The sequence below is a fragment of the Hypomesus transpacificus genome, chromosome 16 (genome assembly GCF_021917145.1).
Source record: "Hypomesus transpacificus isolate Combined female chromosome 16, fHypTra1, whole genome shotgun sequence".
Lineage (NCBI taxonomy): Eukaryota > Metazoa > Chordata > Actinopteri > Osmeriformes > Osmeridae > Hypomesus > Hypomesus transpacificus.
In genome coordinates, this window is record NC_061075.1 from 5,644,477 (window position 1) to 5,661,475 (window position 16,999).

Here is a 16,999-nt window from a genome sequence, read left to right on the forward strand (position 1 = left end):
AGTGTTAAAATTTGCTGATAAGTTTGCCGTTTGTTCGAAATACAAATGTAACTTCATGAATTTCGTTTTTAAAATGCGTCTGCTTAGAATGTAGTGTTTTGTTGCATGGTAATTGTCGATGTTGTGCTGGTGTACCGTTGTAACGTGAGTGAGTTAAATGACTGTTTCATTAGAAGAGCTGGATTCGTTTAACGTTGATGCATGAGCAGTAGGTAGCTTCTTTCAGAATCTGCAGTGTAACTTTGTGAGGGCCCCTGTTCTCGCCATGTGACGCAAGATCTGAAGCGTCTGAGGGGCCCCTAAAAATTTAAATTTATTAGTAAGTCATAGCCAAATTACATTTATTATGTTTACTTCTTGAGGTACCGACATTAATTGAAAGCGCACTTGAAAGTATTGCAAAGTATACTTTGAGGCTCTTTAGGAAGTATACTTTATGAACTGATAGTGCACTACACAGGTTACTTTAGATTATTCCAAGTACTTTAGAAAGTATCCTTGATTAACTGAAAGTGCACTACACAGGCTACTTTACAGCTTTCAAAAGTAAGCCTTGAAATACACAATAAGTGTACTTTAAAGTGTACTAGATGACCTAAAAAGTGGGCCAATTCAGTTTACTTAGTACAAAAATAGTATATAAATAAGTACACTGCAAGTATACTTTAAGTAACATTTACATTTATGCATTTAGCAGACGCTTTTATCCAAAGCGACTTCCAAGAGAGAGCTTTACAAAAGAGCATAGGTCACTGATCATAACAACGAGGTAGTCCCAAAACATTGCAAGCAGCCAAAACATGAAGCATACATTTTGAAAAAACGAAACAAGTGCCAAAAGGGAAGACCCATAAGAGCTTGCAGTTATACAAGTTACAAATTAAAACAACATGAACCACAAAAAATGCAGGACTGAACCTGTAAAAGAGCAATCGACAGTAAAATATTTCACAGCGAGTACAAGACTTAATTTCGTTATATATCTAACCTACAAGAGCAACAAGTCACTCAATAAGAGTCATTGTGATCCTGGAGGAAACTAACATCAAGTCCAGCCAAGCATTCCTAAGTGCCGTTGTACTCCCGGAACAAGTGCGTCTTGAGCCTTTTCTTGAAGGTGGGGAGACAGTCAGTGTCCCTGATGGAGGTGGGGAGCATGGTAACCCCAAGGTTCCTGGTAGAGGATGAAGGGGTCACCGTCGCAGATCCCAGGGTAGAAGTTCTGAGAAGTTCTGTTTTGGCGAGGTTCAGCTGGAGGTGGGGCTCGGTCATCCAGGCGGAGATGTCTGTGAGGCAGGCCTCAATCCTAGCTGAGATCCCCACATGATAATAGTATACTTTTTATACTAAGTATAATTACAAAATAAACTTTAAGTATACTTCTTTTTTGTAAGGGACAGCTTGCGGTTGTGATGAAAATATGGTCAGAACAGCACCTCTTTTCAGCAACAGCAAATCCTGCTTTACATTGTCCCAGGTTTTCGAAACTGTCCTCGGTGAAATGGTTAAATGTGTAATTGAGGGTCGAATTGCACAGGGATCTTCTCATAGACAAACATCACAGCCCGTCGAGTGTTTGGTTCCTTGGGAAGACTCTGAAAAGCGTCAGCATTCCCTGTACAGGCTGAAACACTGCATTTACGACCGTAGTCCATTTTCAATATCCTTGTTAAACATTCTTCTTTGTAATTTCGTGAAAGTACACAGAGCAGCGCGCAGCTAATTTTGGGGCGTGACAAAAGTACAGACCTGAGCCAAATAAAGTGGTCAGTTCGGTGGCTTTTTCAAAACCTACTTTTTTACAGCTAAATTTTTTAATTGTGTGATTTGCATAGGAAAGAGATGTCAATGGATTTAGAGGTTCACTGTATGTCCATTTTACTCACTGAACTGTCGTTGTTCAACTGTGACAGGGTAAATTCGGTTTTGCCATCAATGACCCCTTTAAGGAAAAATAACTCAGAAATGTAGTCGGGAGGGCTGCTGCGTTACGGGCAGGGGCGCCGGCAGGAATTTTGGGCCCCGGCAGGAATATTGGGCCCCGGCAGGAATTTTGGGCCCCATGAAAAAAAGTTGCATTTCTATTAGTTTTTCTATTTTATGAAATTGTCCTAACTTTTTCCCACTATAAGGTGCCCCTGGTTACGGGATATGTAGGCCCTACCTGTCTCTACACTTTGCGTACTTCATACTGTCATTGTTAAGCTTCAATGTTTCCTGTTTAAATTGTTTTGACGCAGTTACAAATTTGGACAGTCCTGTAATTGAAGGCCCACAGAATTTACAGTACACACAGTGCATTGCTCTGTCATGGTACAAGACGTCTTTGAAACAAGTATGACCTGGCAATTTTTTTTTTCAGAAAACCGACTTCAAAGTCAAACTCCCAGATCTAGTACAGAAGCAAAATCCAAATTGAGCGGAAGTATGAGGGCAGAGCCAGGCTAGCCGTTGGTCCCCCAGTGGCTAGAATCTTCGATAGGTGTAAACCAAGCCCTGGGTGATCTTCTCCGCCTTTGAGAAAATGAAGGCTCAAACGCTCTGTTTGAAAATCTGCTCCTTGTGACGTCACAAGGAGCCAGGCTACCGCCCTTCTCTCTGCTTTGCCCGTCCAGATAATCTGTCCCGCCCATGAAAAACTGAGCTACGATCGTGCAAAGGCAAGTGCAATATCGTTTTTTCCAGGCGAGACATCATGGCTGGCAAATGAACGAAGCATAACAGTTGCTCAGTATTTGGATGTACAAATCATTTTATTTTTTTAGTTCCTTCATCCAAGCCTCTGCACAACCAGTATCTTATTTTTATTTTCGCTGGAAATGCGCCAACACAACTTCCCAAAGTTTTGTATGTCTGCGCCAAACATTTCTGCCACTACCATTTCCTCAACTTGAGCCAATACAAAGCTGGCCTTGCTGAAATTAAATTCTGGATCATTACTAACTCTCCTTGGTCAAGCTACAAACCTTGGACAAGTAAGTTAACTAACGCTATATCATTTTGTTGCTTTACTGAATATGGTTACCTAGTTATTTGGATAACCGTTATGCTGTTGGTGTTATGGTGCGCGCGATATCCGCCTTTCCCCTCATTGAAATTATTATGAGTGTGCACCTCTGCAAACCAGGGTGATCAAATGAGAATGGGCAAATTCGAGGCATCTTACAGCAACGGGGCTACGAGCCAGCTGAGTTACTGTCGCTAATGTAAAGGTAGATGGCATCAAGTGTTTGTGTGAATACAAACGCTGTAACGGGAGTGTTGTACACTTCTTTGATATTTGGATAACCGTTCTGCTGTTGGTGTTGTGGCGCGCGATATCCGCCTATCTCCTAATTGAAATGACTGAGTGTGCACCTCTGCAAACCAGGGTGATCAGATGAGAAGGGCTAAATTCGAGGCATCTTACAGCAACAGGGGCAACGAGCCATTGCGATACATCCGTAAACATTAGCGCATGTTGCCGCCCCTCTCCTCCTCATTAGCATTTAAAGCTACAGACACAGAAACAGCGCGTTTTGAGGAAAGCTCATTGAGGGACTGCTCGTAGTGGCTGTAATAATGCACCAAGGCTGAATTTCGGGAAAGATACTTCAGATACAGTAATAGGAACCACTAAGGCCTATATAAAAAGCATCCAAAAACAGCATATCATGTGACCTTTAATAAAAGTCATATTTACTGGCAAAGAACAGCTTGTAATGTGATATTACAGATATATCTCGTACATTTGGTACTGTAAAATTACAATTATTTTACGGTTAATTGATGCTAATGCTAATGAAAAAAATGCTGTAATTTAATGGATGTAATCTGGCGTCCCAGCTGCCAGATTGTTCCTATTTTTTACACCTTTTTTTTTTTACAGTGTACATAATACTCGTAGCAATGCTACTACCAGGCTAGCGGACATCCCTACCTGCAAAAACTTATATCAGGGAGGTGGCTTCACCGGTTACGCATACATGCAACGTTACGCTTTGAGACCCGCATTCGAACGATCATATATGTGCGACGCTACTCCTTATAAAATTCACGAAAAAAGTGTTTTGTTATAAAAACGTTTCTATGAGCCGCTTCGAAATATAAACTGCACCACCTCAACAAATATGTTAAATCGGGTTATAAACCAATATAAAATACAGTAAGTGCCAATGGGATGAAACATAAGAGCATGTAGTTCAACAAATTACAATTAAACAACATGAACCTCAAAAGTGCAAAGGTGAACATGTAGGAAAGCAAGCAACAATAATATAAATCACAGCGAGTACAAGTAGTTCAATCAGTTACAACTAACTAACAAGTCCCTCAATAAATGTCATTGTGTTCCTGGAGGAAATAAACTAACATCTGAACCAACAAATCTTAAGTACCGTTGTATTCCCGGAACAAGTGCATCTTTAGCCTTTTGTGGGGAGACAGTCAGTGTCTCTGATGGAGGTTGGGAGATGATTCCACCATTGGGGGGCCAGACAGTAGAAGAGCTTGGGTTGGGAGCTGGCACTCTTGAGAGGTGGGACCATCAGATAGTTGGCAGAAGAAGAACGGAGGTGGCGGGTGGGGGTGTAAGGCTGGAGGAGACACTGTATGTAGTCGGGTGCAGTCCCGTTCACCGCTCGGAAGGACAGTACCAGGGTCTTGAATATGATGCGGGCTGTGATGGGTAGCCAGTGGAGGGAGATGAGCAGCGGGACAAGCAATGTTTTGGTGCTACTTAAAAACCACTTTCCCCGGTTCGGAGCCGGTTCTTAGGCGGTCGAAAGAGAAAGAACTTGTTCAAGATTAAGCACGGGCTCCGAACCAGCACCCAAAATGCGTTGGTGGAAAAGGGGTAATAGTGGTAAGAACTGTGGCCCGGAGTGAAAAATGCAGAATTCATTAGGCTAAACCTAACAAAGGCTTCCCATTTATGGTTTCAAATTCCAACTCACACTGTTCATAAAGATTTATTCATAAATCCTCACTTTTTTCATTCACTTGAAGTCCAATTAATTCAGTCAACGTCAGCGTTCCAAAAGAATCAATAATGAGAATGAATCCCGAGATTAGTGATGTAGAGCTTTAAGATTTTTTGGAATGCCAATTACTTTTAGTTTTACCTATTGCCATAACACATGCCTTGACATATGTTCCAATTAAAGTTAACGGTCTGTGAAGTAGTGTGTGAAATGTGAAGATTCTGATTCTAACATGAAATGGGGAAACAACATGAAAGTAGTTTAACTCTTAATATTAATTATTCATGTAGATTTCTGTTTCCCTCTTTTTTCTCTCATTGGTGTGCTGATTACATAACCCAGGACTTGAGATTTGGCTACTCTTTGGAATATAGGTTTTATTTCATCCAATCCAAGTTTAACTGTATGTTGTCTATATAAAATACAGACAAACTAGCATGTGGGAAAATATGTTTGGAAGTGACAGTTGTTTAAAGTCAAGATAAGACTACAAGGTAAATATTATAACTTTTGTCGTGGACCTTTTTGGGAGAATCAATCGTTTAAGCTGAAGTCTGGTGAAGTATAGAGTTAATGTTTATTTGAAGTAGGTCTAAACATAATAACGTTACCAACATAACATCATCAGCACACAAACATAAAACAATATCACAAAGACAATTCCATACAGCTCCATCTAGCATTCTAGAATGGAACCGGGAGAATCTAGCCCACCAGCACTACTCAGCTGATGGCCCTGAACCCCCCAGAACATTCTTCAGCAGACCATTTTATAGATACGACAGTTCTCAAAAGTCATTGGTCCATCCTACAGACCTGAAGCTATACCAAATCTCTTCTGTCATTGGTTAAATCCTTAGAACAATACAGTTGAATCCACATTTTCTTCAGAACAACTGTCTCTTCTCCCCAGGTGACAAGAACTCTTTCAGGTCACCCAAACTTCCCGTCTCCTAGACTTCATTTCTACAAGTTAGGTGTTACTACAGGTGGTGTCTCTACCAAATAAGTTGAATCAACATACATTGTATCAAGCTTCTTATCCAACTGTAAACGTTTCCTAAAACACAAATTGTACATAGGCCCAAAATGTCTTTCACACTTTCTAGCAATGTAAACACAAATGGGCTGTCTCAATCTACTGTATAGTTAGATGATGTTGGATGTTATGTGAGTGTTGGACTGTAGCAGATTATGGCTGAAAGCCTTTAGACAAGCCACAGTCAACAGGATTATGGCAGAGATTAAGAGCCTGGGGCTCTGTACCTCTGCTGTATAGCATCATGTTGTCATTCTCTGTTGTCCTCCCTTTCACACTCGCTCATTACTGAAATGGGAAACCAGCCCCCCCCCTTCTACACTTTAGTTAATCTTTAGTTTTTTTAAATCACTTTAGTTTTTACTTAATCTATGCCATCTTCATAAATAATAAGTATGCATACTTAAAAAGAATTTTAATAAAATACAAATAATAAAATATACAGAAATATCAGTTGTAAAATTTCAGTAAAACATACGGACCCATCTGCAACCGACTCGAGCACAAAAGCTGGAGCGAAATAAATTGTAGTATGGCGTGTGCAAAAGTCAGGCAAGTCAATGCAGAAAATTAAGCTTTCAAAGAGAAGTGGACCAATATACCTTTATTCTTCCTGCAGCGGGTATCAGTATTTGTATTATTTGTCTCACCCATTCACCGTGAGACTCAAGCATTTCAACCAGTACACATCTCACACGCCACACCAGTGGCAGACTCGCTCTTGCCCCTATCTGAGGGGCAAGAGCGAAAAAAATGTAAAGGGCACAAGCTGCATATGGTGGGGCACTGGGGTGTTGCAAGACAAAGCTCTACTGGGGCACAGGCCCCTCATTAGAGCTACTCATCCCTTGCAACAAGAAGTTTGCAATATAATGCACTTTACAAACTTCCCTTGCTAAACCCACTATTTGCTCAGTTCAGGGACATTTTAGACATTTGATATCAGCTTAGGCAGGGACATCAATAGTAAATGTGAGCGTGCATAGTGCACAAGGAAATTTTTTTCACAACAATTTGCTCCCAAAAACCTTAGTGTAATATAATATATTGGACTATGAGAGTCAAAATATAAATGTAAATGCAAAATAAGATGCATGTTTTCTCCTCGGGTAGGGCACCCTAGAGGGCACTGCATCACATCTTTCCACAAGTAGGGCACCCTAGAAGGGACTTCTATCACGTTTTCTTGCACACTGGGTCACCAAACAGGACCCTTTATCATGTTAAATATACCATAAGGGCATCCAAGAGGGCACCTTTGCAAGCGTGGGGGCAACACGCATACCCCCACAGTTCACCACTGCGCCACAATTTGTATTTCTCACGCTGAAGTGCGGGATAACTTGTCCGGCAATATACAATGCCACCTACCAGCCAATCTGGAACAGCAGTACCCCCCCTATCCTTAAAAAAGCTCAGATAGGAATATAGTAACAGATTAAGTCTGGGGTGTTGATTACATAAGTATTACACAAGATAGCTCAGAGTTCAGAGCAACCCATGGACACATTTTTCCAGTAAAATGTGCAGATATGCTTAATGCAAACTATGTAACTCTTCTGAAAACCTAGAAACATTTGTGTGACTCGTTAAATTTAAAAGCAAATATGAATTCAGGTCACAATGATGCGCAATTTTTTATTATGGCATCCTACCAAGGTGCCTAAATTAGTTTGGTTAAAAATATTACAATCTGCTTCACTTAATAAGTGGCATACTGGACTGAATAGATGCTTTTCATCATTCTGCTTCCACACAAGGTGCTTAAAGATGGTCATTCTTGTTCATGTTGGAATGTTAGCAGCTCATTTGAGATCTGTACTTACATGTACATTTAGTCATTTAGCTGACGCTCTTATCCAGAGTAAGTACAGGGACATTCCCCCTGAGGGAAGTAGAGTGAAGTGCCAGGACACAACGTCATTTTGCACGGCTGGGAATTGAACCGGCAACCTTCTGATTAATAGCCCGATTCCCTAACCGCTCAGCCATCTGACTCCCTACTACCGTTGCTCTGCAACGGAATGTCCAAAGTGTGTCAAATGATGAGTCACTTGTGGGCGTATTGTCTGTCTAATGGACATTTTTTTGGCGCAGATGGAGAGGGTAGTACATGAAGTGCTGATTTGCCATGGTGGCTTTATTTCTTTAGCTGGCAAACGTAGTGGCATGAGGATAATAGCTAAGAAATAGCTATACAATAATTTTACAGGGCATTTTTTACTCAATGTTTCTGTAAAAAAAGTTTATTTTTAATTAATGAAAAAAAGATGATGAAATCCATGGTACTCAAGCATTCATATACTCATATTTTCTCTTTTAACATTTACATTTACATTTAGTCATTTAGCAGACGCTCTTATCCAGAGCGACTTACAGTAAGTACAGGGATATTCCCCCCGAGGCAAGTAGGGTGAAGTGCCTTGCCCAAGGACACAACGTCATTTGGCTTGGCGGGGAATCGATCCGGCAACCTTCTGATTACTAGTCCGACTCCCTCACCGCTCAGCCATCTGACTCAGCCATCTGACTTTTAACAGCTATAAATACACAATGTGTGCTCAGCATGGATACTAGATTTTGAACTGCCATTTGGCAAAAATAATTACTGCATTGTAATCCCAACACAGCCTAATATGTATTTGTAGTTTACAACCTTGGAGCACACATTACATTATGAATGAGGATGTACCTCCCTGTATACAGTGTTACCTGGTCCAAATATTTCCACTCCAGCAGCATCCACTTTTTTTATGTATTACTTGTATTTTAACATTAAGTCCATATGTGAAGGAGATGGAGGTGTCCTGTCCTGTGTTTTTATTTATTATCTTTTCATCTTGATGTAATTATACAACTCTAATACAAGGATTGCTCTTGATGTCCTCCTTGCTCTCTTTGTCTTCCTAGATGTTATCTATTGGATGGGATCTCAAAAGGAGCTTGGCTGAACCGGTCCAGCATCATATTTGCAGGGAATGACAAATGGTCTGTGGACCCACGTGTCTCCATTGTATCAAGTGTGGGGGATAAACACGAGTACAGTTTGCAGATACAGAAGGTGGATGTAACAGACGATGGCTTGTACACTTGTTCCATTCAGAGTGAACGCAACCCACGACCAAAGCACCTCCATCTAATTGTAAAAGGTACGTGTCCATTGTTTAGTTATTGTGTGTAGGATACAGTTGGTAATTCGTAGAATACTTTGTCTCCTTTTTAAAAATGTATGCGTTTTTGTATGTTTGTATCATTTGGATCCTGTTACAGATCTTCCAGCCTACATAAATTTGGATCTTAAAATATCTCTGACGACATCCAGTATATTATTTATTATATACTGGGTAGCTAATGGTTACACTTAGGAGAACCTTTTGTCATTCATTTTCACTCTCAATCAGAGAAACAGTTACACTGATACATTTCATTTGAAGTGAAGGTTATTATTGAACAAAGAGATTGTCTAATCATGTTCTGTCATGTACACCATGTTTTCAATAAACTATAACAATTTTATCGTTCCCTTAACGTAGATTGTGCAGGTATGATTAAGATCATAGCATCAGTTGTATTTAAAAATCATAGGGCTGCAACAACGAATCAACAAAATCGATTTGTTGTGCCGCGCGACGATTACACCACTCAATAAGTCGCGGAGAAGTTAGAGTATTCTTTTTAGTTGAGTTGAGCGCAGAGCAGAGCAACAAATAAAAAGAGCAGAGCGGAGGTACTGGAAAGACCATCGGAGAGACCCGTAACGTTGTTCTAAAACACATGGCGGCTGCAGAGAAATCAGTTCGACCAAGTCATCCAAGGTGTGGGAGCATTTCACACTAAACACAAGAAGGTTAAATTTCTGGGGATTTGTGGGGTGTGCTCCTGTATTTTGGTATGCCCTTCGACTGGTTAGCTGCTGCGATTCCCACACAACAGAAGTGTAGTAGTTAGCTAGCTCTACAATTTAGCGGGGCTAGGTCTGACTAGGTGTCAAGGCTCACGCACAGAGGTAGACCCAGATGCAGACTCAGACACAGTAGGTCGCTTCCAAGAATAGGGTTTATTTACGGCAGAGTAGTCCGGATGTTGTAGAAATGTTGGTCATATGCATAGATGTATGTGTATGAAATCTATAAGCTTCTATGTTCATTGGTAAGAGACAGGAAGGATAGATAATTAAGTTGAGTTCAAAGGAATGTGAGGTGCTGATGGCTCTGTGGGCAGCTTGCCCTGGGGGATGGGTGAAGCATCTTATATGGCCTTCTGTCCTCTGGTTAGTGTAAGGCAGTTGCTCTGAACTTTGGCTAGAGAAGGACTGTGTCCTGTTTCATTGTTTGTGTTAATTAAAAGTATTGTTTGAAGATGACCACACAAAGGACAGTTGACCATTTGGCTGGCCAACCCCTGTGGCTTTATTATCAACTGCTCTGGAGAGAGCTGTGACATCAAAGAACTTTGGGACACTTGGTATTGTTTCAAACTGTCACTTAGTTGAGTTAGCCAATCACAGAGTTTGCTACATTGATTGATTGACCTTATAGAATGCCATTTGATCTAAAGTTTATATAAGGCAGTGCATGTGTGATAGTTCTCTATCACTCTTACGAACGATCTGTGTGGATGGCACCTCCTTCGTTAATGACTGATCAGCAAAGCTTTGTTTAATCATATGGAATTGTACAGTCTAAATAAATTGTATTGAAACCATATCCCTTGACTATTCAGATCTAAACAGTGCCACTCGAATTCTTCCATAACAGGGACAGGGAGGTGATCGGTACACAGGCTGGCGGCGAAGGTACAATCCGGTATCAGGTAGAGTAGTCGTGGACAGGCAGGTGATCGGTGCACAGGCAGGCGGCGAAGGTACAATCCGGTATCAGGTAGAGTAGTCGTGGACAGGACAATCGAGGTGTAAGCATGGGAAATCTGAGCACAAGGCAGGAACAGAACAGGTAACAGGTATGCGGAAACACTCGGTAGAAACACACAAGACGAACTGGCACAGGACAAACATAACCCAACGGACTAAATACCCCACTAACGAGCAGACAAGACGAGAAACACCTGGAGGGGGCGGGCCAACCAAAACAGGGGAACACACACACAGACGTGACACTAGGAGCAAAATGGAGCACAGCTGCCAGCTGTAGGTATATGCAGGTAGCAACGCTAGTGCTAAAAAGTATTTAGCTGGTCGGCTTTATGACGCCAAACTTTCCTAGACTTTTAGCTAAGTTTCTAATACTGAGTGCTCGCTGTTATAGCTGTCTGTCTTACTAGAACAACATATCTATGCGTCGTTGCTAACGTGTGCTTAAGTTGTGTTAGGCTAGCACTGAGGTCCCTTCTGCCAGACAAGGCACTTTTCGCCACAAAAACATAATTTCAGCCTAAACCGTGCAATGGAACGTAAACCCTTATCAAGCAACGCAATCGGGACCAATACATTTACATTTACATTTATTCATTTAGCAGACGCTTTTATCCAAAGCGACTTCCAAGAGAGAGCTTTACAAAGTGCATAGGTCACTGATAATAACAACAAGATAGCCCCAAAGCATTGCAGGTAGCCAAAAACGGAAGTACACATTGTGAACAACCAAAAATAAGTGCTAAAGGGAAGAAACCATAACAAGACCAAGACAAACATTTTGACACCAACGTTGTCTATGTAGTCCAAATATTGAGGCTTCAATTAGCCTAAAGGAAAAGTGAAATATACAAATTAAGGAAAGTGCTTCAGTATAGTGAACATGATTTTAAATGACAAAAAGGCAGTTTTTACTTCTGTGCCATTTTGGTCTTGCTGGTGCTCTTGCCGTCACATCAGCCATGTCATGTTGCATTAGGTCTGCGATAATTCTCTCTTCCTTATCCAGAATGTCTTTTTAGTGACAAGTGAACGAATCAAGTCATTGTGTGCTCAACTGGGTTTTGATTGTCATCTTCAATGACAATTTTACCCATAATTACATTAGTCAGTTTGGTGTTTGTACAAAAGGCCTTACAGTCGTCACATTTTGTCATCAAGGTAGACACGTTGACATTGGCAAGTTGATGGCATTGTGGACAAAGGTAGCAAACTGTCACTGCTACTTGTAGAATGGTTCCTTGAAGTTGTGTGGTGTCATTGGTGGTGTCATTGTCTGCAGCTGGTAAAGCTTCTCCTTCATTGTCCACAATTGCGAACGTGGTGTTGTAGTATTAAGAGTCACTTAGCTATTGAAAAACCTCACTGAGACATTTTTGAACTGGTACCACTCGATTTTCAGTGACTCGTCACCCCAAACGGTTATTAAAATTGAGCCAGTTTTGTCTGAAATGGCATATGAGGTCCTGTTCATTGGTTTATTCGCTCGTGTGATGCTACTCCCTTTTTCCCTCTCCATTATTTTCACAACCACATTTAACTTAAAAGGCAAACAATGAAACAAGATTAGGGCCAATCCCGATTCCCCTTACCCCTAGCCCTTAGTTTACCCCTAGCCCTTGGCCCTCAAAACCGAGGGGTAAGGGCTACATATCCCTAAGAAATTGGGACGTCACTTGGTTACGGGTACGTCATCTAGCACGTATCGATATCTCCAAAGCAAGTAGTGTTATGCACTCATATCAAACGAAATTCGGTGCCAATGGAGTTTACTTAAAATTGTAGACATGCTAGTCAGAGAAATGCAGAACTGTTCTGCAAATCAGCACTGTAACATTAGCGTATCAAAGTAGCGATTTTTGGAAACGTTTCAATTAGGAAAATGGTTGCAAATATATTTGTACAGGACTGTGTATATCACAAAACAAGACAGTCTTAATTTTTTTAATCAATGAATTAAGCCGAAAATATTAAATTTATCGGACTCTCTGGATGATCTGGTTGCCAATGTTGCCAGTCGCGCAGTATTCATATAGCCCTAGGTTTCAAGTAAGCTCCCGATCTTACTTGGTTTTAAGGGGTGTATACCCCTTTGTCTTAGCCCTACCCCTAGCTCAAAAAGAGTATTGGGACACCATTAGCTCTCACGGGAACGCGCAAAACTAAGGGGAAGGGGTAAGGGGGAGTATTGGCATTCAGCCTAATAATTTGCATGACAGGTCCCTTAATTCTTATTGCTTAGCATTGGCTAACAAGCAGCATTATTTGAAAACCACAACAAGGCCAAAACAGATATCAAAACTTTTCAATTTCAAACATTGTTTTACTGTTAAAGGTCACATGACATGAAAACTTCACTTTATGAGGTTATGTAACATTAATATGATTTCCCCTAGCCTGTCTTTGGTCCCCCAATGGCTAGAATTTTCGATAGGTTTAAAACAAGCCCTGGGTGTTCTTCTCCGCCTTTGAGAAACTGAAGGCTCAATTGCTCTGTTTGAAAATCTCCTCCTTGTGACGTCACAAGGAGGAAAGTTACCTCCCCTCTCTCTGTTTTGCCCGCCCTGATAATTTGGCCAGGCCATGAGAAACTGAGCTACGACTGTGCAAGGGCAAGTGCGATATCGGTGTTTCCATGGTGAGCAAATGAATGAAGCATACGTTTTTTTTTTATTCCGAGCCTCTGCACACCCAGTATCTGAATTTTATTTTCGCTGGAAATGCACAGACACAACTTCCCAAAGTTTTGCATGTCTGCGGCAAACATTTCAGCCCCCACTGTTTCCTTAACTTGAGCCAATACAAAGTTGGCCTTCCTGACCGTCTGAAATTAAATTTTGGATCATTACTAACTCTCCTTGGTCCAGCTACAAACCTCGGACAAGTAAGTCAACTAACGCCATATAATTCTGATGCTTACTATATGGTTACCTTGCTTGCTACCCTTAGAATCTGGCTGTAACATTAGCTCTGCAGCTAACAGCTGAGGTACTGTCGCTAATGTAAAGGTAGATAGCATCAAGTATGTGTGTGAATACACATTCTGTAACAGTGTTGTACACTTCGTTGTTATGTGGATAACCGTTCTGCTGTTGGTGTTATGGCGCGCGATATCCACCTTTCCCCACATTGAAATGACTGAGTGTGCAGCTCTGCAAACCAGGGTGATCAGATGGGCTAAATTCGAGGCATCTTACAGCAACAGGGGCAACGAGCCATTGCGATACATCCGTAAACATTAGCGCATGTTGCCGCCCCTCTCCTCCTCATTAGCATTTAAAGCTACAGACACAGAATCAGCGCGTTCTGAGGAAAGGTCATTGTGGGACTACTCGTAGTGGCTGTCGTGAAGCACACCATTAGTCACCAAGTTACTGTTTCCAAAATTTAAGAAAACAATTGTTGTGAAGCAAACATGAGAGAGATAACGGTTACAATACACATAAGCCTACTGAGAAATTCAGGATCAAAACAATTATCACAGCATCAGTTCAACATTTTGTAATGCATTTTCCCAATTTCAAATAGTAAACTAGGCTATTATTTCAGTCAATGGCCAGCTAAAATGACCTCTATAGGCCTAATCCCCACGGATCACAGCCCACGGTTTGGCACGCATGTCAACTGCGGATCTATTGCAACGTTAACCACAAGTGTGAATACAGTTTTACTGTCATGCGACATATTGCTATTCGCGCTGATTACCTAAAATGAAACTCAGTATAATTACTTCTAGCAAGAGATATAATCTCCCTGATGGATGGAACACAGACAACAAGTGGGAGAAGGGGATGGTGGATGGCGGCACCAGCGCTGATCATGCAACCGGAGTGAGTATATGCGTATCCGCGCGGCCTTTTAATGCCGTCTTATCGGACTTGGCCTGGCAGAGCCGGCCCAAGGCTTAAACGAACTAAGTGGCTGTTTAGGGCCCCCGTGGCTACCAGAGGGCCCCCAAAAGCACATTAAATTACAGTTCAATGTAATTTATTTTTAAAGCGACTCAGAGGGGCCCCCAAATCAATTCTGCTCAGGGCCCCATAAAGGCTTGGGCCGACCCTGTGGCCTGGGCTTGTGCTGCAGCGGTGTGGTAATGAGCCGATGACGCTCGCTTCTGGAGTGCCATGCCTGCCACTCAATTAACTAGCCTGCTCTATAATTAAATGCTATTCAATGTCAAAGAACACGTATATCATCACCAACCACCGTTGTTTATGCCTAGGTTAGGTAAGTGCCGAAAGTTTCATAAGTCTTAATTGTCATCAGCAATAACACGAGTTAACAGTAAATTGTCAAGTAGAGTATAAGGGCGACAGTAAATTGTTTAGCCTACATGTCAACAACATAAATCAATTAAAGTATAACCACAGTCTTGTTAAACAATAGGACATTTCCAATCACACACATTTTATTACCACTACATTGCTTACTTACTTGTATAATGTAGTACAACAACTGGAAATTGCATCGGGCAAGTCTTCGAATCTCTCTAATTCTGCTAATTAAATATAGGCTACGTTGTCTTGCTTGTCTCGGGTGAATTAAACATACGTTGTCTTGCTTGTGTCCTGTGTACTAACACTGTGGCACTATATCATGCTGCCAAGACACGGAATGTCTTTGTATGATTGGCTGACAGTGATTCAAATCAATTATATTAATTTGTTTTCATTGAGTCCAGGTGGCCACAGACTAATTTGATGCTTGTAATTTCAGTTGTTGATGTTGTAATCAGTTGCCAGTGTCTTCGTGGACGTTGTGAATATTAGTAAATGAAAAATATTTGGTATTTTCAATAATATTTAAGGTAGACCCTATGGCAAGGGAATAGATTTTAAAGTTCCAAGTAAAAATTATACAGTATATATTTATCAACATGTAAGAAATCGGTTGGTTAGTATCAGGTAGGTTGAAGCTGATATCTTTTGTAGTATTGGATGTTTGCAAAAAGGCAAAGGAAATTTTACAGCAAGTTTCACCCTGCTTGAACTTCAAACCATTGGGCTACAAATACTACGCTCTTGGGCGTCGTTAGACCCTTTTTACTGGGGTACGTGCCCCAGTATAAATCTGCTGAGCCCCAGTAAAATCTAAAGTTTGAGTTCAAAAAATTTAGTTTATTAATCAGCAGTGTTGGGAACGTTACCGAAAATTTGTAATTAGTTACAGTTACTTATTTCAGAAGTAACTGTATTACTGTACTAGTTACTGCATAGAAAAGTAATTAGTTACAAGGGAAAGTAACGTTTGCGTTACTTTTAATTCCCCGCTTCTATTATCAAATTAACGCACACAGATAGTTATTCTATTTTAGTGTTGCAGTGGCACAGTGTGGGACACGACAACTGTCAAATGTTATATCATTGTATGTTTCTCATCAGTTGCCTGAAGGCAACGGACTCAACTGTTGACATAGGTCGCATGTCTTGACAACATACCTGGCAATCAGTCTGTTTAGTTCTTCCTGGCTTAGAGACTGGAAATACTTCTGTTTAAAATCAAGCCTGGGCTATTTTGATGAAGTGGCTCCGACTGCTTGATCAGCGGAGCTAGCACTGGGTTCTTTCACGATTAGCTTTGTAGAAGCGTGTTGTTTTACTAGGTGCTTGTGAAGATTATAATTACTATTCTTCGCAGTGGATAAAGTTCTCGCACCTGCACACAAACTACAACTAACCAGTATATTTTTATACTTGATCTGGACAAGTGAAAAATAATGTCGATATTTCCATGACACAAAGCTTGCACGGTCCGAACTGTCGGCCATTGTGTGGGCTTGTCTAAAATGCGGAGTGATTCATTCATACACTGCGTCACCGTAAACTTGTTTAAGTTAGATTAAAAACAGGAAATTGGGGAATTCATGCAAGAAAAAGGTAACGAGTAACAAGCCCATTTAAATTTCAGTAATGTAACTGCGTTATTTAATTGAAAAAAGCAATGAGTTACATTACTAGTTACCGCCAAAAGTAGTGGTTACAGTAACGCGTTACTTTGTAAAAATAACTTTGTAGCGCGTTATTCCCAACACTGGATTTCAGTATACTTTTGTTTGCTTGCATATCTGTAAAATGTGCATTGAGACTTTGGATATTATGAAAAGCAATCGTGAATAATGATTCAGTTGAA

At 40.9% G+C, this 16,999-nt stretch overlaps 1 protein-coding gene across 2 annotated transcripts in view; it reads left to right on the plus strand.

The window, feature by feature from the left end:
* negr1 (neuronal growth regulator 1) overlaps nucleotides 1-16,999 on the plus strand; it is a 218,204-nt gene that overhangs the window by 68,924 nt on the left and 132,281 nt on the right. For both annotated transcript variants that reach the window (XM_047036986.1, XM_047036987.1), the window contains exon 2: nucleotides 8,911-9,149. In XM_047036986.1, coding sequence (XP_046892942.1) covers nucleotides 8,911-9,149 — 239 coding nt within the window. The remainder of the gene's footprint in view (nucleotides 1-8,910; nucleotides 9,150-16,999) is intronic.